A 25,020-nucleotide genomic window follows, 5' to 3' on the forward strand; every position below is an offset into this window, starting at 1 on the left:
TCCTAAGAGCAAGTCATAGAAATGAACTACATGAACCCTTGTCGATATAATCAATGTCAAACGATTTCACTTTGTGGTACTTTCCTGTATGGATAGAGTCCACATATTTTAGTTTTAGCTTTCTCTATAATAAAAAAAAAAAAAAAAAAACTTAAGGAATGAGGAAATACTCATGTCTAAGATGCAAAATTTTAATTATGCCTCTCAGATGTGTGCTTTTAATTAACTGGTGACATTTCCTTTGTTCAATTATTATAGTCCTATACAACTGTCATAAACTTATAAATTTTAATTAAAGCTGCCCCAAACCCTAGTCATATAGTGTCCACATAGGAATTTGCCAAAAGGCTTAACTGTAAGTAAACCAACAACGAATAAATCCATGAATTGCCCGCTGGGATTTGTTTAACAAATTAACATTTGTGTGGAGATAATGAGGTTCTACAGTCTATAATGCCAAACAATGTTTTTATAAAACCATATTTTTAAAAGTAAAAAATGCTTTGTAGATGACTTAATTTGATATATTATTATTATTAATTAGATGCTGTAAGACAATAAACTACATGGCCATATCTCAAATTGAATTCATATAAAGACTCATTTATATTTTTAATTTGAAATATAATTTTTATGAACATGTTATCTATGTGAATCAAGATCTACCTGGGTGCATAGTTAAAATTGATATGCTAAAAAAGTAAAAAATAAAGTAAAATAAAATTGAGATGCTATAGATTTTAAGAATACAGCAAGATCTGAACAAATGACTTCAACAAAATATTAAAAGTTGTGCTATATCCAATAGAGTTCTGGATCCATTAATAGGACAGTAAATTCAGTGTTTTATAGAGATTTGTCTTTGTGGATCCATTTCAGGTTGAATAGATACTTGTAGTTTGGAGTATCAAACTCTTTTCCATTTAAATATTTCTAAAGGCAAATAGAAGAAAACCATTTCGTTGTAATCCAATAATTTTTATTATCATAAAGAGAAAATTAACAATCAAATAATAAAATCTTTAAACAAGTCATTTATGTAAGAAAAGCTTTTTCTCTCCTAAAAGAAAACGTATCTGTGTCACCAAAATACAATTACAGGTCATATCAGTTTGCCACATATTCAATCAGTTTTCATTTGCATGGTCCCAGCAGTACAATTTCTCCCACAATAGAATATATTCTACTGTAAGGAGTAGCTTCTCATAGGCAGAATGAAAATATATAGTAAGACCTAGTACCTTTTTATTTCAACTTGCTGAATATGTTTTCAGAATTCCATTAAGCAGCTAGAATACTTTAATTATCAATTAATCAGAAGTCAAAAATATTTATAGACATAAAATTATCAAATTTAAAGAAATAGTAATGCTTTTACTATTAGAATGCAAATCAGAAACAGTTTGGTTCCTCTGAACTCCATTGAAAATGCTTTTTCATGTGGCTCTTTCAGCTAGCATTATGCTAAATACTTCAAAGAATAGCATAAGCAATAAAAACAGTGAGAACTCCCAGTAAGACAAATTAACTGTGTAGGGGATGTGAAGATCATATGGATTAATTTTCCATTTGACTAAATTTGCATTTATTGTAGTAGAATTAAATGTGCATAAATTTCACTCTCATAGTTGCATAGTGTCCTTTGCATTGAATTTTGGAATTCACAATTTATTTTTTATTATGCTTTGGGGTTAATTTTTCCTATGGGAACATATCTTAAATATAATAGCACTAAGTAGAAAAATATGTTTTTAGCAAATACTTTTTGCAAACAGAGCTATTGTGCAAATTAATAAGAATTTCAAATGTATCTTAACATATAGTGACCTGATATTTTCAAAGCATATTATACACTACATTGCAATGCCAATAAACTAGTTATGATTTTAGATAGATGATTTTAGAAGTGGAACAAAATAAAAATAAACTGTTGGGACTTCATCAAAATAAAACACATCTGCACAGTGAAGGAAACAATCAACAAAACCAAAAGGCAACTTATAGAAAGGGAGAAGATATTTGCAAATGGCATATCTGAGAAAAGGTTAGTGTCCAAAATATATAAAGAACTTATAAGACTCAACACTCAAAAAATAATTTTAAAAATGTGCAGAATATATGAATAGACATTTTTCCAAAGAAGACATACAGATGGCCAGCAGACACATGAAAAGATGCTCAACATCACTGATCATCAGGGAAATACAAATCAAAACTACAATATAGCTTCATATCCATCAGAATGGCTAAAATCAACAACACAAGAAACAACAGGTATTGGCAAGGAAATGGAGACAGGGGAACCCTCTCACACTGTTGGTGGGAATGCAAACGGGTGCAGCCACTCTAGAAAATTGTACGGAAGTTCCTAAAAAAGTTCAAAATAGAACTATTCTATGATCCAGCAGTTGCACTATAGGTATTTACCTAAAGTATACAAAATACTAATTTAAAGGGATACATGCACCCTGATGTTTACAGCAGCATTATCTATAATAGCCAAATAATGGAAACAGCCCAAATCAAAGAAGCTGTGGTATATATATATGCAATGGAATATTACTCAGTCATAAAATAACAAAATCTTGCATTTGCTACAACATGAAAGGAGCCAGAGTCTAACGCTAAGAGAAATAATTCAGTCAGAGAAAGACAAATACCATATGATTTCACTCATGTATGGAATTTAAGAACAAAACCAATGAGCAAAGGGGGAAAAGAGAGAGAGACAAACCAAGAAACATATTTTTAACTATGGTTACCAGAGGGAAGGTGGATGGAAGGAGGAGTGAAATAGGTGAAAGGGATTAAGGAGTGTACTTCTGATGAGCAGTGGGTGTTGTATAGAAGTGGATGAATCGCTATATCGTACACCTGAATATTAACTAACTGGAATTTAGAAAAAATTTTCAAAAAAAATCTCTACCTTGAAATATCAAAATAAAAGTAAAAAATATTTAAAAGAACAGATTTTGGCATCAAATATATGAGGCTTATAAAAGTAGTTTTACTTAATCATTCTAAACCAGCACAGCATATCTGTAAGCACTGAGCCCTGTCACTTGTACACACTCAGCATGTGATCATGATCATTGCTATTGTTGTATTTTGTGACTTGCACTTCAATATACAGAATATAGAACAAATACTATTATGTTGCATTAATAATTAAATCTAATTTGTGCATCTATTCTTCCTCTTTATATTTTTCACATATAAAGAAAAAGGTAAGTTATTTGAATATACATATGATCAAATTCAAGTATTTACCCAGAGCTGATGGTGCACAGGTTCCTCCATTTTGGCAGTAGTTGCTACAATGATTGACTTCACATCTGTCTCCTGAGTAACTCGGCCAACAGTGACACCTCAAGTCACCCTTCTCATTTAAAATGCATCTTCCTCCATTTTCACAAGTCAATTTGCAGGAATCATCTGGTTATAAGAAGAAACAACCAAATTAGAAGAAACACACAAATTAGCATGCTATTCATTCGGTAGAATAAGCACAATTCACATATACATGAAATATCAGGATTTTATTTTTTTTTCATAAAATTCTCCAAATAAATACCTCAATATAAAAGTAGAAGAAACAAAATACTATTAAATGCTGTCTGAAACCAGGGATATTGATTTTAAGTAGTCTTGAATAGTGAATACAAATGCTGACTTAATTTTTATTCTTCTTTAGGCTTAAAGAATTTTAACCATTTCTTGTGTTTATTAAAACATTAGACAACAGAACCAACTGAAACTTCCTAAAAATAAAATATTTTCCAATCAATACATTTTCTTTAAGATATAAGTAAACATGGCCTATTTTTAGAACTGTTTGATATTAAACCGAACTAAAATATGTAGGATAAATTTATGGTGCACATATAGTATATATATTATATATAACAATGCAACTTACAGTATAGAGAATACATTCTTTGATATACATCCTTATTAATTATGTATAAACAATTCAGAACTAAAAGTCACTTAGGTTTGGTATAAGATATTGATAAAAGATTGTTAGAAACATTTCCATATGTAAAATTTCCCTATGGAAAATGATTGGCACAATCTGTCTACTTCATACATTTTGGATGAGGGTAAGAAAGGATGGTCATTCCTTGAGGTTGCAAAATTATCCTTAAAATATCATGAGTTCAGTTGGTCTGGAATAATTTTTTAGGTTATGTGCATTGACATGGACTTACTCCATTAGAAATACTGCTTTTACTTAGGGCAGGACGTGATGCCCAATGGAACACAAAAGGCTGAGAATATTGTAAGAAGCATTCTGTTCTAGAATATACCTTCTATTAAAGCCATGCCTTTTTTATAGTTAAATAGAGAAAAATCAAAACAGCCTGTATTCTTTATTCAAGATCCATTGGCCCACACATAGCAAAAACTTTAATATATCACTACAATAATCACAAAAGCAGCTTAAAGAGCCTTAGTGACTTCAAATAAAAAAAATGACTCGAATATCATATCCACTGCCATAAATAGAGACTATTTATCAGCAGTACCAGACAACTCTAAAACTTGCTCATTTCAAAGCTGAGTTGAATACAGACATTAAATTCTCAAGAAAGATCTCAAGTGGAAATATACACTTGCTTAGTTTAAAATTCACCCAAACATTTCCAAATCATTCAGCATAAAGTATCCTGATTGGAGTTGTGAATGTAAACAGTGAAGATAAATATTTAAGGCATTATGATCGCAGTTAAGATTATTGTGGGGGAGTTCATTTTCATCTGTAAATGTCCTATGTAAACTACACAGCTATTCAAAATCTCTACATGTTAGGACATGTGCATTTCTACAATATGCCTCATGAGTTTCGAGAAATTTTAAAATAGAACACAGCTTGATGAAATAGAGTGGAGTTTCAAAACCTAACTGTAAGAGTTCTATAATGAAAAAGAAGGCTGCTTTTGTCAATAACTAAATCACCCCCAGAAGCCAAGCTCCAGCAATTATAATCAACTATAGGAAAGAACAGGTGAATACTTCTCCAAGAATGAGTAGCATTTGAATTTCAAATTTCTTACACGAAGATTAAAAATATTCAGTGTCTCATCATTTAACAATAGCAGCTAGATAAAGGCAAGTAATTATAAAGAGCAGAAAAACTTGGCTACATCAAATGTTAATGTCAAGAAAAAATTAATTGGCATTTATCTACACCAATCAATAGTTCTGAAACCTACTTATTTATATTCCTCGCTGAGGTGGTCCAAGCTGTCTGCTGCCAACGTACATATTCATAGAGGCCAATGTGAATATTTTTTAACACTCTGATTATTTAAAATATAAGATTTTCTTCTAAATTACAAAATGAACTTTTGGGAAGTTTCTGTAATAGTGCCTCTCACTCAAATCTGAAATAGTAAAACTGAAATTGCTCAAAAAGTTTTAGATCTTGGATATGTGTACATTTAGACAAACATGCTTTCTCATTCCAAACATAAAACTATAAGGTTTGATGAATAAATATAGCAAAAAACTTGTTTCATTTTCTTATCTACTGAAGGATAGATTTATCTTCAAGGGCTGTGTGTCTACTTTTTCCAAAGTATTGTGGTAGGCAGTTTATATATGTTATTTCTGGTCTTTTCAGTGACTCTGGACATTGGTGATAGGGGTGTACTACATGATGGTTAAGAGTATAGAATGCCTGGGTTCACCTTGGGGTGCCACCATTATTATGTAATGTTAGACAATCAGTTGAGCCTCTCCATGCTTCAGTTTTCTTATCTGTAAAAATAGGAGCAATGAAAATACTATCATAGGGGATTTGAGGGGATTAAATACAATAATATACATATACTTACATTATGCCTTGCTCATAAGCCTTCAGATTATTTGCTATTATTAACAAGTCATAGTAATATTTATTGTTAATCTAATTTTACACAAAAGAAGCTGAGACTAGGGGAGGACAGGGCCAAACAAATTAATTAATTAATCGAGCTCTACCTCAGATCTCCCCCAGGCCAACATCTTCCTGTGTATTTTTTTGGATTATTAGCTAAATAAATCTGGGTTTTTAGGTAAATAATTTATCCTAAGCAAAGAAGAAAAAAGGAAAGTTATGTAGAAGAGATATTAATGTCCAGTTATAATGGAAAAACAACAAAAACTGTAGGCAACCTGACCATAAAAATAACACTGATAACATCTGAGTTAATGTAAAAGTCACATTGGCGGCGGCATCAATAGAATAATTCTGGTTAGAATCCCCATCTCTCTCATGCGTCTCTCCCAGCCAAACGATAGTATAAGTAGACACAGTACATAGGGGTGGGGGGAGCTGTGAAATCACTGGTTATGAGTGTGTGGAACTAGTAAAAATGCGGCACATCATCTAACATGGAGAATGCTATTATAAAGGATCTATTTCTGAGAGGTTAAGGAGAATACATGGCCACACATAGTTTACCTACATAACCATGTCAGAGGAGAGAGTGAAAAATGTGCCTAATAACATTTGAAAATATCCATTTAATTCTCTTATTTGATCATCATAGTTGAGATCACAGTTACTTTGGTTGGAAAGATAATCAATAAGGAGAATAAGGGTGCATTCTAGTGCCAGTGACAGCTCCCTTTTCGAGAACTGGGATGAAAGTACTCATCCAAAAGACCAATCATGATTCACAATTAGCTTTCTGTTAAGAAATTACTGACCTGGTCACCCACAACAGTGTTTCACACGTGCTACAGATTAACTAAAATAAATGACTGCCTATTTTCTTTTTTTTTTTTTTAACTTTTTTTTTCTTTTAAGATTTTATTTATTTATTTTTCTTTTTTTTAATTTTTTTTTTATTTGTGATAGTCACAGATAGAGAGAGAGAGAGAGAGAGAGAGAGAGGCAGAGACATAGGCGGATGGAGAAGCAGGCTCTATGCACCGGGAGCCCGACGTGGGATTCGATCCCCGGTCTCCAGGATCGCGCCCTGGGCCAAATGCAGGCGCTAAACCGCTGCGCCACCCAGGGATCCCTTGCCTATTTTCTTTACATGCTTTACTTTCATGCCTTTTTAGCTCCTCTGTCTCAATGTTCTGATCCCTCATTCCCACGTAATCTGAATCCCCTCTGTCTTTGCAGACCTCATCCTAGAGTCATAGTCTATAGAAACCTGTAATCAATTCTCTATTTGGATGATTATCTGAATCCCTTTATTTTTTTATTTTTTAAAAAGATTTTATTTATTTATTCATGAGAGACAGAGACAGAGACATAGGCAAGGGAGAAGCAGGCTCCCTGTTGGGAGCCTGATGTGGGTCTGGATTCCAGGACTCTGGGATCACGACCTGAGCCAAAGGTAGATGCTCAACCACTGAGCCACCCAGGTGCCCCTGAATTCTTTTAATAGTTTTAACTCTGTCTCTTCTGTGCCAGGTATCACTATTCACACAAATACCTAGTGGTGTTTAAGTCATTCATCATATCATCTTTGTGACCTCTTCAGCTTTGCATATCCAGTGCTTAAAGAATATATATTAAATGAAGGCATTGTGATAGTTTAACACACTTTGAGTCTTAGAAAGGTAGAAGTCTTTGGATTGCATGTAACTCTCAGTAGAGAGCAATGAGAAAATGATACAGGGGTAGAGATGCTAACTAAGGGCAAGGACACAATTTTCATGTAAAGAGTTTATTCTAACCAAGAAAAATACTGCAGGTAGAAAGTCCTGCTATGAAGAGATCCAAAGTGTATCTCACTGGAAAAATGTGACCCTCAAGGGATTTTAGAGCCTTGTGTTTTTGTCTGTCATCATAAAATTTAGTGTTGATTTTCTTTTCTCTTAATAGTAATTTGCTTTTCCATTATGGCTAATGTCTTGATTATTAGGGAACTACTTGTCATCTACCTGGATAATGAAGAGATAGAGGTCCCTTCTTTCTCATTTCTCATCAAAATCAATTTTGGCTTTTGATTTTTGTTATTTTATTTTTTGATTTGCTATTTAATACTTATAAGCTTCTGAAATAATGTTTCGCTTTCTTAAATGTTTGTTAATGTAGCTTCTAAAATATGAGCTCTAGAATGAAGAAATCTTGTCAGTTTTATTTATAAAGTAGTCCTTAGTTTCTAAATTAGTGCTATGTTTTGTTCATAAGCCCTCAAAATATTTGTGTTAGTAGTAGTATGTATTGTGAATCAAATTTTATGCAGAAGAAAGTACAACTTAGTTTCTTATTATCAGTTTTAAATTTGTGTTTGGTGCAAGAAAGTTGCTCACTATGAACTTGATGAATGAATAAAGGATTTTAAGATTGGGTTTAAACTTGTAAGGAAATGGCATCTTTTATCTTCACCGATAAAGAGCTCTATAAAAATATCTTGATTTGGTGAGTGACTTCAAAGTTCTTAATCTAGTCTTAAATGCATAGTAAGTGCTCAGTGTAGCTTTGTGAATAAATGTATAATAAACTGATAGGAATTCATCATCAGAGACAGTAGTTTACGCAGGTATTCAAGAACTGATAGTATCAAGGCAGCTTTGTTGACGATTGAGTGGCTAATTCTGTTTGTTTTCAAAAGGTGTGAAAATATACCATACAAATTAAGTCATTATTTACAGCATAATGACGTTTACCCACCTAATAGGCTGTCATCATTGCAAGTACCATTAATCAAATATTTGCCTTCTGGGCACACACAGGTGGCTCCGAAAGGATTCAGCAAACACAGGAAGTCACATACTAAGTCCAAGCATGGATTAGGCACTGATTAAAACAAAGGATAACAAGGAAACACATGACTATAAGTACAATAATTTTCAGAAGCATAAAACTCAACAAGGTGAAAGGATGCATTAACAATGTTGCAACGAAATCATCAAATCCCTGCTGAGTGTATCTCATTTCAGTGTCAAACTGTTCTCCTTTATAGATAAAGAGAAATTACTACCCAACACTCATAATTAACAGGGGATTTATGCTGATTTACACTTCCAACAAGAGAGAAGAAATTATGAAAACAGATACTTTTTCACTCTTCCATCTGACTTATTTTTGATAAAAGTGTTGGTCTGAGATAACAAAGCATAGTTTGGGTCTATGTAAAAAGAAGTAAAGCCAGCTGTAGTCTCTGGGGGACCTACTCCTCATCTTAGGGAGTTTCAGAACTGTTGAACAGACAGAAATAACTTCCCCCTCGTATTTACAAAGGTTTGAAATACATATGTACTTGTCTGTTCAAAACACAAACAAAAGAGAGGACTCTTTTTTATAAAACCCACGTTTAACATGGTTTCCTTTCCATCAGGTTGTAGTCTGAGTGCATGTAAATGTCTGGCACATTTATTTTTGTCTAAATTTCTACCCAATTAGCATTCTGTGCAGTCATAACTGTTCCTGTAGCTCTTCTAGAAGAATCTGTCATTAGGACAAAACATAAATGTCACCTAGGCAGTGAAATGGTGACTGTGAGAGTGGCTTTGACTCAGGATCACTACTCAAATACCTATTGTATTCAGGGCAGAGTTTCATTTATTTACATAGTTTTTATGGAGGTGGTAATATTTGACTATGAAAAAGAACCAAACACAACTAGAGGATGACAGAGAGTGTCCTCATATTAATCTTGGAACTAAATATGTCAGATCATTGGTGAAGAGCAACAAGAGTTTGGATAGGATTTCAGGAAGTTCTTAGGGGGAGATCTGTTTTAATCTGTTTCCAAAACTGATTTGGATAAATATCACTTGTTACCTTTCCAGTAGTTGCACCGAATGAGGTTAAGTCTCTCTTTATTTGCCATAAAAAATTATCAATAAATCTTAAAGTTTCTTGAAGTGTAAACTCACATATAGAAACAGATTATTAGAATTTCAGTCACATTTTTTTTATTTTGTTCTTTAATGTTTTTGATAGTTGTGTTTGAGACAGATATTTCAAGATAATTGCATCAATAACATTCCTTTCTAGTAGGGAAAGTAACAATAAAAATAATAAACAAGCAGAGAAAATATAACCCTTGAAAGCAGTAGTCCTCAGTTGCTTTTAAAGATGGAATGTTGATGCTATGGTTATTCCTTGTTATCAGAAACAAGAGTCAAAACGGCTAATGACCTGCATCGTTTATGTAGACTCGGGTTTTATTAAAAATTTTAGAAAAACAGAATGAGACTTTTTTTAATAACCAAGTCAATTCTAGTTTGAAGAAAACACAGTCAAATGCAAAATAAACTTTAGTATTATTTACATATTGATTTTGGTGATTAAAAAATCTGGTGATATCAAAATTAAAGTTACTTAACTTACAGGGCTAAGTATTGAAATAGTTAAAATATTATAAAATACTGTTTTTTTTGTCAAAAACAGTATCGAATATACTTACAGTCTAGTTGTTTATAGCGATGAGATATCAAAACACCTTTTGTTTTATCAATATCTAAAGCTAGGTATTCTACTGAACCATGGCCAAACTTTTGTACTCGAAATACACCATTTTTAGGTCCTGCTCCATATATGTAATCTTCAAAGACATCAATCCTATGTGGATGTAACAAGCCTAGAATTTTTAAAATGTGGAGTTATAAAAGTTGCAATGTAAATAAGTGCTCAGACTTAAAACCAAGTTTATTCAAGATCATGTAGAAAATCTTACTACTGTTTAAAAAAACTTTAAGAATTATAATATTTTTTGATATTAGATGTAAAGTTGTTAGAATTAATTTCTTTGCAGTAGGAATATGTGAAATACTAAACATATCACTCACAACATAAAAATCATTTCCATCATCACTTTAGCCATCTGCACCATCACAAAACATTTGCTGGAGGCTTACTATATGCAGAGTAATCTCTGCTATACACTTTGCAGACAAAAGAAAAGCTACAGGCCAGCCTTATCCATTGCACACAAACAGGCAGTTCACAAAATTCTGAATTGTGTTCTAGATCAAATTAATGATCAAATTAGACTGCCTGAATGAAAAAGAAAAGAAAAAAAAACATTATCATTGTCTGTTTTAGAAATGGGATAAAGAAAGCAAACTAGCAAATGGTAATGATGCATATGACTAGTTTGGCTAATGATGGTAGAGGCCATCATTTTTCTTATTTTAAGAAATGACTGTTATTGTAAGAGATTTTCATGAAAAAGAATAATTAACCTAACCTTTGACACTGAGATGTGTAACAAGTAAAATAACATTTATAGTTATTATCTAGAGGTTGTGAAACATAAAGTGCCTTTTAAAAACTTATACATGTTTCTTCAATGTCCTTAAGCTTTAACAGGTCATCTGTATTGTAATCTATTCTAGTAATGTGGAATTTTTTTTTTTTTCCATCTAGGGTCATCATATGAAAAACACACGTTGGGTAAAGGCACAATGAAAGTTCATTTTAATTATTTTTCTTTCAACTTCTCTGCTCTGTTAAAAAAACACGAAGCAAAGCTATATTCAGTATATGTAATATGTAGATACAAAAACTTCAAGTACATATTTTTCTTTTTCAAGTACATATTATAAACAACTTGTGGTGAATAAATGAAGAAACTGTGATAGGGAAGAGCAAGAAAGACAGAGGGAAAGGAATTAAATTCAGCAGAAAGAACTGAGATTGCCAGGCAAAGCAGGTGTGAGACATGAGCGGGAGAAATTGAGAATAAAAGACAGAGGTGGGGATTAAAAAAGGGTACCAGCTAAAGAAGAGCACAAGTAGATTCTGCTCTCCCTGGAGGTGAGGTAAGTTATTTTTACACACCGCTTTTCACTTGGATGTAGGATTGTTACAATGATGTTTTATTATACACAGTAATTCAATTCCACTTGCTACCACTGAATTTGAAATAAAAACTTGTGTTCAGAGGCACTAATCTTGAACACTTGAATGTCCTGCTCAGAATGTAATATCTATAGAAGGAACAGAATGAATATTTTCTGAATCTGGGAAGCGATGGACCATGTTTGTCCTATGCTAAGGAAATTCTGGACTGGCCTCTTTGTTACCTTAGTAGGAATGAAAATTATATAATCTATAGTAAGAGCAACCATTTAAAAAGAAAAAGAATTCGAGGAAATTGAGAATGTAAAGCTTTCATATTTATATTTATGTGCCATTACTTAACATTCTCAATAATAATTAAAAGATGAAACAAGAGCACTTCACAAACCTTGTTTGCTACTGATGGAGACTACTGAATCAGAGCCATCATACAGAACACTGCCAATAACAGAAAGCTCCAGGTCAGCCCAGTATATTCGTTCACTAAAATGATCCACAGCCAGACCTGCAAAATCAATACATGAGGACAAATAACAAAGTTGAAATTATTTAAAATTACTCTTCTGCTTCTTAATGTATGATTATGATTGATGTTTTTCTTCAAGTATTAAAGAAATTACCCAGTCTATGTCATGGTACTGTAAAAAGAAAAGAATGAAACAATTACTCCTTATGTGCAATATATGTGTATAGCTTACATAGAGTTTAATAGGCTGTAGTAAAAACTACTTCACATAGGAAAAGCTACCCTTACTATCTTCTCTTTCCGCACTTACTGGTCTCTTAATTACAGGTGTTTTCTAAAAACTTTTCCATGATATTTTAGTTTTTATCTTTATAGTACATACAGAATTCACCATTTAAATAACTTATCCAACTAATTTACTGTAATTAGTTATATTTTGAGTATCTTCATGAAGATATACTACTCAGATAAAAAAGGTTCATGGGCTTCACCATAAGATATTTTCACCCATTTGGAATTGGCCTATGGTGTTGTGAGCCACCTGTGTGCATTCTGAAGTTTAAATTGGTTAAAAATTGATGGTTACGGTAGGGAAGAATGAATGGCAAATTCCTTACTTAAGGTTCTAGTTGTGCTTAAAGTGTTTACTCTAATCATTAATTTTCTCTGAGACTGCTTGTCTTTATTTTTATCATCAGTGAATAACAATGGGCTAAAATAAGAGGTGGTAAAAAAAATCATGTTTTTCTACTTATTTTTTTACTTTTTTTAAGTTTTATAATGTGATTATATCTAGACAGTATCTTCTTACAAAAATATCATTGACATAAAGGATATCTTAAGTAAATTTCCTTCAATATAGAATAGTAAGATCTACAACACATAAATTCTACATCTTCACTGCTGTAGATATCTAATTTTTATGACATAGGTAGTCTTTTATATATGATGTATTGCGTATTAAAAAACAGTATAATGAAATCAAAATACCTTTGGCAGCTGAAAGTAAAATGGCTTTCCCAATCAGAGCATTCAATAATAACTGAGATATACCTCCATGGCAAGGCAACTGAATGGGAAGTGTTTTTGAATTTGTACTAATTGGATTCCTGTATAGGTAGGTCCAAGATTTAACAATCAGAAGGAAAAAACAAAAAACAAAAAAAGCAACACACACAAAACCCAACTCACAGTGAAGATCATTTGAGAATCATTTTTTACTTAGGTATGTAGATCTAGCCCAAATATAATCAAATTAAATACAAATATCGCTCCTCAAATATAATATAAAGATTTACTATGTCCAATCAGTCCCTGAGAAATGACTGCACAATCAAAACAAGTGGTCCATGTTTTACTAGTTTCCACTCAATGAATAATTTGCTATTTGGAGTCATATTAGGGGTTATGATTTTACTTCTTTATGAATAATTATGGGTAAACATGAACCATAGAATGACCCAGTTTCCTGCTGACACCCATTATTTTTCAAAACAGTTGTCTAAGCAGTATTGCAAACACTTTCCTTTCTCTTTCACCAATGTATAGAGTAAAGAAGTAGATTAAAATAAGCTGACCCCAAAACTGATCTTTACATTTGGATATTAATATTGTTAACTGTAGAAAAAAAGAAAACAAAGGACATGCCACACAGTCTAATTACCAATATTGTTTCTTGAGATTCGACAGCAGTAAAAAAGTTCTCAAAAGTGTAATATATTGCCTTCTTGGTCTTGACTTGTCTAAGATATACCCATTTTTATCAGCTCTGGTCACATATTGTACTATTGGATGGAATTACACCTAGATAAAAATTATATAACAAAACTTTCAGATGAGTGGGATTTATATTCCAAAAAATCCACAAATCGATGATTTTGATTTTTCCTTAAGCCCTTTAATAAAAGAGATAGTCTTTTAAATTAAAAAGTTAATAAAGGATTCAACTAACTTTTCTTGTTATAGAGTTGGGAGTGAAGTTTATATGAAAGAACAAGTTCATTTCTACCTTTAAAATATCACATCTCCTTTTTGTCTTTAATAAAGTACCAATAATAAAACAGAAAAAAATCAATTCCCAAGACAGTAATTTTTAGCTGAACTGGGAATGATGAATATTTGGAACTAAGTCTGGGTAAGTACAGGAAATTTAAAATAAAGTGCCATTTGTGCTAATCAAGCATTATGGGATCACAATTTGGAAGACTTTTAAAAGATAAAGACACAGACTCACTAAGTTAGGAATGTATAATAAATAATAAAATAATAAAGACGCTAGTCATGTAGGCATTTTCTTAACATCTCTCATGATATCTAGACTATTATACATTTTAGCTATTTTTTAAATCTCACTTTCGTTGAACTCTGAAAATTTCCAAGATCTTCCCTCTAGTTTCCTAATTTCCACTCTGGTCTTGAAAGAAAGAGAAAGAAAGCGGAAGGAAGGAAGGAAGGAAGGAAGGAAGGAAGGAAGGAAGGAAGGGAGGGAGGGAGGGAGGGAGGAGGGAGGAAGGAAGGAAGGAAGAGCAAGAGAAAGAAAGAAAGAGAAGGAAGAAGAGAGAGGAAGGAAGGAAAGAAAAAGAAAATATTAAAGCAAAATCTTATGAGAAATGACCAGAATACCAATGTGATATTTAAGAAAGAAGACTTGGAGAGAGTAATAAATTATAATCACTGTATTTTCAGAAACAGAGAAAAATATTACATATATTCTGTGTTAAAAGAAAGTGAAGATTTGTAAGGTCATATTAACCAGCAAGTGTGCACTATCATATTCTTGATTTAAAAGGTGATAAAAAGAGTCCAAAAACTGAAAATATTTGCCTCTATGTCAAATTTATTTTTAAAAAATTCTTAGAAATATTTTTTGGGATAGGTTGCCTACTTAAAGTCTTGGATTCCCAACTAAAGTTATATACACACACATACACATACCCTTATTTGTGTGTTAGTGAAATAAATGTATCCAGGAGTTCCAAAATAGTCCTAAGTTTTGTTTTATTTTATTTTATTTAAATTCAATCAATTAACATATAGTGTATTATTAGTTTCAGAGATAAAGTTCAGTGATTCATCAGTTACATATAAAACCCAGTGCCCATTACTTTAAGTGCACTCCTTACTGTTCATCACCCAGTTACTCCATCCCCCCACCCTCCTCTCCATTAACCCTCAGTTTGTTTCCTATAGTTAAGAGTCTCATGGTTTGTTTCCTTCTCTGATTTCGTCTTATTTTATTTTCCCCTCCCTTCCCCTATGATCTTTTGGTTTTTTCCATTTTATTTTATTAGAGACCTTTTGTTGTCTGAGGAAAAAGAATCTGCAATCAATAATTATAACTGGTGCGGGGACAAGGTGTACTTTAATCTCTCAAAAATTGCCAGGATTTGGCAACATAAATAAGCTTCTAGGTATAAAATAATAGGTTATTTAAATCAAACTTGTAATCTTATATGTTCTCTTACTGGAGGAAGAACTGGAAAGTGTCCTTACCTGACACATCATTCATTAATCCAATATACATTCATAAGACACTTCTCTTGTACTATACACTGTCAAGCACTAGGTACGTGGTAAAGAACAAAATAGATCATGTTCCTAATCTCATGGAGCATGCTACTCAACCACCATACAACTGATTGAATCAGAAGATAAATTATGCTTTTTGTTTTTAATATAATGTCTAATAAAATAAACAAGTGTGCCATTTGTCAAAAGGGGCTATAAAACCATACCATGGGTTAGAGTGTTAAAAATTGTAAGCATTCATCTCTTCATTCATTCAATACATAATTACTCTTAGGCACACAACTAATTATGGGCACTATAATATTCTTCAGTGTACATAAGAATACCAGTAATGGTTTTGATTTAAGTTGTTCATGGTCTTATTGGGTACATAGAATATAAAGAGTTCATGTTCTACTGTGTCATTAAAGCAATAGATGATGAAGTATCAACTATGGAGATAGTAAGTGCTATGAAAGCCCAGAGAATTGAGTTTTTCTCATCATTATTTTGGAAAGTATGTAAGGCAGTGCTGGTAGGGAGCAAACACAGGGCAAGCTAAGTGGTGGGCTAACTATTCAGTTGGATAGTACAATTTTAACCCTGAAATACAAAGGGGTTACCTAAAGAGACAGAGATAAGTTCACATCTATTCCTATTGCTGTTCATTCTTGTGGATATGATCTTTACCCAATTAAAATACAGAGTATAATCAAATGTACTGCATCTCTGTGCATGTGTTCATTCATGAATTCATAAGTGAAAGGTAGCATTTCCAATGAATGAAAAATATAAAGAATAACATATTACACATGGAAGGAAACAAAGGTGTTATTACAGTTACTGATTTCAATATAATAACCTTGGAGTCAGGGCAAATATTTATAAACATATACCAATAAAAGAGAGAAAAAAATAGGTACAAACAGGTCTTATGATATTTCTCGGAAGACAGAAGTAATGAACTTAATTCCATAGAAGGATATCCCTAGGATACATGAACATAAGTACACATGCCTCTCTACATATAATGTTTATATATACATATAGATGCAGAAAAATGACTAACTTATTGCCAATTCTTCATCACTTTCTAGTAATATGCTATTTATAAAATCTAAACTATCTATTATTTACTAAAGTTCTCATAAGAATTGTTCTTGACTCATTTTTATAGCAATAACATTTAGCGTGACAATACTCAGGAGTTATGAATCACTGTAAAGATAACATTGGGAGATGTTTATGCCTGATGGAATAAAATCCTGCTTAGGAATACAAAACCAGCATTTCCAATATTAAGAATGTCACCTATTAAGCAGAGAGGTATTAAAGTAATAGATTTTTATATATGGCTTGTGGATTTTTAAGAATATTACAGATTTCTTTTTTTTTATATTTTATTTATTTATGATAGTCACACAGAGAGAGAGGGAGAGGCAGAGACATAGGCAGAGGGAGAAGCAGGCTCCATGCACCAGGAGCCTGACATGGGACTCGATCCCGGGTCTCCAGGATCGCGCCCTGGGCCAAAGGCAGGCGCTAAACCGCTGCGCCACCCAGGGTTCCCAATATTACATAATTCTAATTGATATACAAGGAGAAAATGAATCAAACTAACAAAATATACTAAATCATATTCTGAAATGTGAATAAAAATAATTATCAGTGCTAGGGAGTTATGGTGGGCATTATGTGGAATAATATGAGGCTTTAGCATAATACATAGCACATTGTTTTTTGACATTTATTCTTAGTCTGTCAGGTATTAAAGGAATTATATTAATTCATATTGGTTTTAGCATCTGATTGTTACAAATTCTCTATAAGGTAAATATTCTCATATATATTTTACAGATAAGAAATTTGATGCTCAAAAGTCTATACAGGCTGCTCAGCTTTAACTCAAGCCTATATAAATGGAAGGCTTGTGCTCTTTCTGCTACTTTATATTTTTTCTGTAAGTCCTATAATAATATACCCAGGAAAGTGCACGTCTTTCTTTTGAAACTCTTCCTTCAGCTAATGTGACACTGAATTCTGTTGCTTTGTTCCAATTGTGCCAACACTTTGTAGTCTTCAGTTCTGAGTGTGACTCTTCTAAATATAAGCATCCCACAAAATTCTACCCTAAGAAGCCCCTTTGTTTTCTCCTCCCTTGTCCATCTTCACAATTCCAACAGCTTTAAATATCAGCTTTCTTTACTAATTCCCCAAACCTTAAACTTAAACCCCAGCTTTAGGCTCTAGAACTACAGTTTTCAATTATCTGTGAAACCTTCATCTGACTGACTCAGCTGCAACATTTGCCTGTGACCGACAGCACCACAGTCTGCTCAAGTGTCACCTTTTTGAGGTTCCACTCTAAAGACCTAATCATGTCACTTTGCAAACTCCTCTTCACCATTTCTGATACCCTTTAAAAAAATGATTTTATTTGAGAGAGAGAGAGTGAGCACAAGAGTGTAGAAGCACGAGCAGGGTGGGGGTGGTGGAGGGGGGCAGATGGAGAGGGAGAAGCAGACTCCCTGCTGAGCGGGTAGCCTGCCTCTGGGCTCCATGCAGAGCTCCACACGGGGCTCCATCCCAGGACCCTGGGACCATGACCTGAGCTCAAGCCATATAACTGGCTGAGCCACCCAGGTGCCCCCATTTCTGACCCTTCTTACTGTTCTGTTTTCACTCTCCTTTCCATAGCACAAAACACTTCATAATTTACTTCATTATTTACTTTTTAAAATATTATATTTTTACTATATAACCACCAGAAGAAGAGATCTCTGTGTTCACTCCTGTATTCCCAAGGCCTAAAATTATCCCCGACACAGAGTAGTGCACAAAAAATATTAGCTGAATGAGTGAATACATGGCTTCCAAGAGTCTTCCTGTAAGTGATGCAGTTTTCAAAGCTGAGTTGCTGAGAAAACTGACACAGGTCCAATCACATGGTGAAGAGAGCCTCATACCAACTCCTCTCTTGATATGTTCCCATGGATGTCTGATCAGATCCTGTTATCTACTTAACATGAGGCAATCGTACTTGTTATGGTCTCTGAATCCTGCTCGGCCTGACCCCTACCCACCCCTCTAAGCTTTGTCTCATACTATTTTCCAATTTGTTTACTACATTCTTTGGCTTTCCTACCTCAGGGCCTTCTGTCCCATTGTGACATATCCTGCATGCTGCACTCACTCCTCTCTATCAGAACCATTTACACACATGCACACACACTTTTTTCAGTTTTCTTTTTATGGTCATGCATATTAGAAGTTAAGCTCTGTGAATGCAGCTATCCATATTTCTGATGGCCAGTAATGTATGTCATATAGTGAGCATCCAATATTTTTTAATGAAAGGAGGGATGGAAGAATGAACGAAATAAGATAATTATATAAATGGTTTTAATTATTGACTTTTTATTCCTTTTTGACATATTTATCATCTCTTCCACTAGTTTCATATGTATTTGATAAATTCTACTTGCTAACTCTGCTTTGTCTTCCATATACATCCTCCCCTTTACTCCTGTTACTCTTCTAGTTATGCTATTCTCTGCTCTCGTCAGGACCATTGAATGGGTTGTGAGCTGGTCTTTTAGTTCTGTATGTATTTCATCAACACAATGCTACCAAAGCAATAAGCCTGGAGACCTACCTTATTCACACCACTCCTTGAATCAAAATTGTATGGTAGTTCATTATTGACTAAAATATCATGTTGAAAGCCTTGGTATTTAAAGTTCTCTGTTCTCAGTTCATGTCACATTATCTATCCTGTCCCCTTCTGGGTGCATCATGACTCCTAATATCGTAGACTGCTGACCCTGGTGGCATTACATCGTAGCTCCTGACTCCGAGAGCAATGTAATTTAATATACACAACAATATCTTAAGTTAGTTATTATCATCCCTTGGTTTGTTAATGATGATAAAAAATCAAGCTTTGAAGATACTAAGTTCCTTTCTGAGATCCCATAGTTAATAAACAATCCCTTGGGATTTATACCCATATATATTTGACTTCAAAGAACACCTTTATAAAATCTACAGCATGATGGGTTAACTGTCCACCTTTCAAATGTCTACCTATCCTTCAAGTACTTGTTCAAGTGATACCTTTCACATAATTTTCCAGTCTTGGAGATGATACCAAATAGCTATCTACTACCTGCTGGTTTAGAGCTAAGGAATCACACTTGCCCCCCTTCCCCAGAGAATTGTGCTCAACTGATTGCAGCAGCCTCAATTGGGAAGTTAGAGCCCAAAGGTCAACCAATGACTGATAGAGCATAAAAAACAGGAACCCTTTCCTGTCATGGGATTTATGCTTCAAAGCACATGCCCTGGGGCTCAAGCCAAAATGAGAATTTACTTGAGATATGATCTTTCCGGCATCTTTTCCTTTCTCTCTTCATCTTTTACAGCTTTCTCTTGAAAAACATGCCCCTCATAAGTAACTTTTATAAGAATTCCTGTCTCAGGTTCCTTCCTAAGAACCCTCTGACAAGCAATTCTATCAACGGCTGCCAGAACTCTTCTTTAAGATGAAAATTACGTAACATATACTGTGATTATGTAAGTTGTTAACATCACAGACCTTTTTTAAAAAATTAATTTTGCAACTTTTTTGTAAGCCCAGAATTAGTTAAAAATAGAACATTAAAAAGAAATTTAAAGTTCTTTAAAACATGAAAACAGTGCTTGAGCACATTATGTCACTTGCCTCTTCAGTAGTAGCCTTCCATATTTCCCCTCAAAGCTAGAATAAAATTCAGTCTTTAACAGTGTGTTCCAGGTCCTAGATTATCTACACCTGGCCACCCTCACTTCTACCGTTTCCTGAGTTGCTCATATGCTTCTAAGCATACTAACATTCTTGCTATTTTTTTATACACACCAAGCACATTCCTAATTCATAACTTGTTCTCTCTGTTTGGAAAGCTCTTTGCTCACATATTCACATAGCTTGCTACCTCTATGACATTCTTTTCTCAAATATCACCTTTCTAGAGATGACTTTTTTGATAATCTTCATAATTTTACCCCTATCCTCCCACTCTGTGGTGCCCATTCTTTTCTGTATAGCATTGATCAGTATCTGATATGATGTATATTAAATATGCTACCCTCTGGAAGAAGGCATGTTTCATGAGAGTTGGTAATCTCTCCACAAGAGTAAGAACTTGTCTTCAGCATCTGGAACAATTTCTCATACTAGGCGGTGTTCTCTTAGTATTTGTTAAATCAGTGAATGGAGACATGTAAATGAGCTAAATCCCAAAGACTACTCCTTCCCATACAGAGTAAAAACAATATAGTTGAAGGAAAAACTCTTAGGGCATGTTAACAGTTCATAAGAATACAAATGTCAAATATTAATAAAATTTCAACTACATAAGATACTACAAAGCACAATTATTAAATAATACGTGCTCTAGCAATGTATTCTCTCCTTTGGGGTATAGTGGGCAGGGGCACTGTGTGCGGCATGAAATCCTTGAGGCTCCTGCAGTTCTGAAAATGTTTTATTGAAGAAGTGTTAAAATTAGACCTTATAAGGTGGGTAAGATTCAGCTGGGTGCACACCAGTCAGAAGGACATTCTAGGTGGGGACCTGGGAGGTAAATGCAATGAGAGAAACACAGAGGGAGAAAAAACACGCAAGCTTCTGAGCAGTCCTGGGAGTACAGAGATTTTGGAGTGCTAGCTTAGATGACATAGCTAAGAGGCATATTAAAGCCTAATTAAAAGAGCTGTGAATGAAAGGCCAAGGAATCACAAAGCCTGCCTTTTACAAAAAATATTTGTTTTCCCACCTCTTTGCCTATTTAATTTTTGATCCTCTAGGAATATTATCATCTATCCCAGCATCATTAATATATATCAATAAAAATATCCTAATACATTATAAACTGTCAAAATTCCATGCATGTGAAATCCTACAAATGGCCTTACAACTTAGGCAATTTTCAAATAATATTCCTGTAATATCACCGGCAGTATGATAAGGCCTTGACTTTCAAGTTGGAAAAATACAACATGAAATGTTAATGACTTTCATAAAGTCATACTATAAATTATTTTATCTGCTTGTAAAAATGATTATATTGCCAACAAACCTGGAAAGAAATGTAACACTAATATGCTGAGCATATTGCTCCATATTTTAGACTGTGTCAGAAATACATCATACCTGTGGGTCTTTGCAAATTCTTTTGTACTAAAATCCTTCTCAGAGTACCATCCATGGCTGCTTCTTCTATATGGGAATGGTCCCCAACAACAGTCCAGTACATCATCCTGAAGAGACAGGTCAAGTTGGTTAGCTTACCGATAGTGCTATTATAATCCAATTCTGCTCCCCCAAACACAGTTTCTCTTCAGATCATGTGCATCAGAATCACCCTGGAGACCCTGAAAAAAGCAGATATCTGGACCCAACTCTAAATCTATAGACTGGCAAGTTCCAATAAGGGCAGGTGATTAGTAGTTTTATTCAACATTTCTCTATTTCCTTTTTGGTCATTGCCTATAAATGAAAAAGTAAAAGAGTAAAAAAGGAACAATTCAAATAAAGGAAAGATTTGTGTTAAAATTGTTTAAATTTGTTTATACATACACCTTCATCTTTTATTATAAAAATAGCTAAAATACTAATACTCTACACTTCATATTTTCAACATTATGGTTAATGCCTTGAGAATTCAATCTTAAGTTAACAATATTGGTTATGTGTTTATCGCAACATGGCATCTGCAATGTCCACACCAGACACATACAAATACACACATAGAATGTATAATGTAGCAGCCTTTTGGGACAACATATATTTTGTGCTGCCATTTGGTGTGAAAAGGACATGCTTTTGCACATAAGTAGAGGGATTTTTAGAAGTCTTGTGAATCTATTATATGTTGAACACTTATTACAAAAAGAAAACTACAGAGCACAGGTGGGAAAATCTCTAAAAATGGTCACGCATATCAAGAAATATAAATAGCCAACTCATTAACCTACCCTCTTTTAGGATTTACAGCAATAGCATAGGGTTCTCCAGCCATGTTTGTCAAGAGTCTGGTGCAGTTGGGGCCATTCAGCTGTCCCACATTGATAGAGTATCTCAGACTGGTCCAGTGAGTGGTATAGTAACTGAACCAGTGCATTCTGGAATGATCAGTCCAATAAATATTTCCAGCAACCCAGTCAACTGCAATGTCCCTGGGCCTTTTGAATTCAGGACACTAAAAGAAAACAAAGCAACAAACCGCAGTATTTTCAAAAGCAAAGTGGTAGAGAGGAAGTCTGTATACATTGATAATGTATGGGAATAATATCAACATGTTGATAACAATATCAAATGTTAATTGTTACACAGGTTTTTTTAACTACCAAAAATATTCCATTTTATTCTTAATTTTTATAGATATTATAATTTCATAAATATTAAGTGCACAACTCATTGGGGTTTAACCTCTAACTGCTCTGGTATAATCACCACCCTGCTAGAATATTTCTAGAATTGTAGAAGGTTCACCTGTGACTTCACTCAGTTAGTGTTCCTCTATGACTAACCATAATTCTGATGTCTAAAAAAATAGAATTGCTTAAACAAATCCATGTAGATATGTGTTATAAATAATACTGTTCTATTCCTGACTTCTTTTACTCAACATTGAATCTATGAAATCCATATTGTTGTGCATGTCAATTATTAGTACTTTTTTATTGATGAGTAGTTTTTCATTTTATGAATGTACCACAATTTGTTCACCTTTTTACTGATGATGTCCATTTGGATTATTTACAGTTTTAGGCCACTACATCCAAAGTCATGAATACTATTGTACATGTCTTTTAGTGGATACAAATACACATTTCTGTTGAATATTTAACAAGGAATAGAATTGTTGAGTCTTAAGGTACACATATACTTAGCTTGGATAGATACTACTAGCATTTTTTCAGAGTTTGTACCAATGTACATTCATTTTAGCAATTTAAGGAAGTCCCAATTGTTCTGCATCCTCACCATATGTAATTTGATTTAAAAAATGAGATGAGCACTGGGTGTTATACAGTATGTTGGCAAATTGTATTTAAACAAGATACTAAAGAAACATGAAAAAAAAGATAATAAAAAAATTAGAAAAGCAAAACTACCCAACAATGGAAAAAAATAAAAATTAAAAAAGAATAGTATAGATAGACACATTTAGAAAGATGTGTATTTAAACATGTTTTAAGGAAAGTGAAAATATCTGTCATTTATACTAATTTACTAGCTTGAATTTTCTGCTTTATATTGTATTATTGAATTATTGTGAGACAAAACAGTAAGGGAGTTCTTTGCAAATAGATATCAAGAAAAAAAAAGTGTATGTTCTATGTCCTTCAATTAACTAGATCACTTCGAGTAGGAACTAGTGTTATAATTAATTTGACATGGTCAGGTTTATTGTGCATAACCAAAAGTGAGAAAGGATTCCCCCCGGGTATCATATCAAGAATGGAAACAATTATTTGAAGGTGATTATAACTAGACATGTGGTCAATGTGAAAAAGCATCAGTAGGACCTGGCAACCAGTGGAAATAAGGGTTTTTAACACATGATGGTTTCTTGTGTTTATTACTAGTGAACAAATTGTATTGAAGGAGTGAGTAAACTTGAAAAAAGTTTACATGAGATGCCAAAAAGGAGGAATTGCAAGCCACTGTCTGCTGTGTGATTACTGGGATCTTAAGGAAGGAAAATCCGGCCTGAACTAAACATAGAACCCATAGAAATTTCTAGCAACCTTTATTATAGCCTTTACACATATTTATTTAAAAACTGAAATTATGAAATTTATAGTTACCTATTTCTCAATTCTAGCAATAAATACTATCCATCTACCCAGTGATAGCTCAGTGATGTTTAATGAAAAGCACTCTGCAATACAATATGCTTTATAAATACTGTATAAATAATAGTCACAGGTGGATAGAATATAAATATTTGTCCTAGCTAAACCACAAGCTTATTTTTCAAATGTTCCAGTATCATTTAAATTAACTGTATTTTTTTTTCTGGTTTGGCAGCATTTAAAAGTAAATATATGAACAAATGACATGAACATGTCAGTGTAAGTCATAAATTTATAAATATGACAGACAATGGAAAAAATAACCATTATAAGCTATTTGGAACCTGTTGGAGTATATTTATCATTTTTGAACGCAAATAAAGCAAACCTTCAGCATGTAAAAAAATATGATATTGGTTATCTCTCATGAGCATAGAAAAATACC

General features: G+C 33.3%; 1 protein-coding gene across 1 annotated transcript in view; it reads right to left on the reverse strand.

The window, feature by feature from the left end:
• Window positions 1–25,020, reverse strand: part of LRP1B (LDL receptor related protein 1B) — a 1,825,680-nt gene that overhangs the window by 84,094 nt on the left and 1,716,566 nt on the right. The window contains exons 78-83 of the mRNA XM_072789062.1: window positions 22,749–22,972; window positions 21,925–22,031; window positions 12,147–12,263; window positions 10,362–10,535; window positions 8,621–8,746; window positions 3,271–3,435 (exon numbers count right to left, since the gene is read on the reverse strand). Coding sequence (XP_072645163.1) covers window positions 3,271–3,435; window positions 8,621–8,746; window positions 10,362–10,535; window positions 12,147–12,263; window positions 21,925–22,031; window positions 22,749–22,972 — 913 coding nt within the window. The remainder of the gene's footprint in view (window positions 1–3,270; window positions 3,436–8,620; window positions 8,747–10,361; window positions 10,536–12,146; window positions 12,264–21,924; window positions 22,032–22,748; window positions 22,973–25,020) is intronic.

This window comes from Canis lupus, chromosome 20, assembly GCF_048164855.1.
Source record: "Canis lupus baileyi chromosome 20, mCanLup2.hap1, whole genome shotgun sequence".
Classification (NCBI taxonomy): Eukaryota; Metazoa; Chordata; class Mammalia; order Carnivora; family Canidae; genus Canis; species Canis lupus.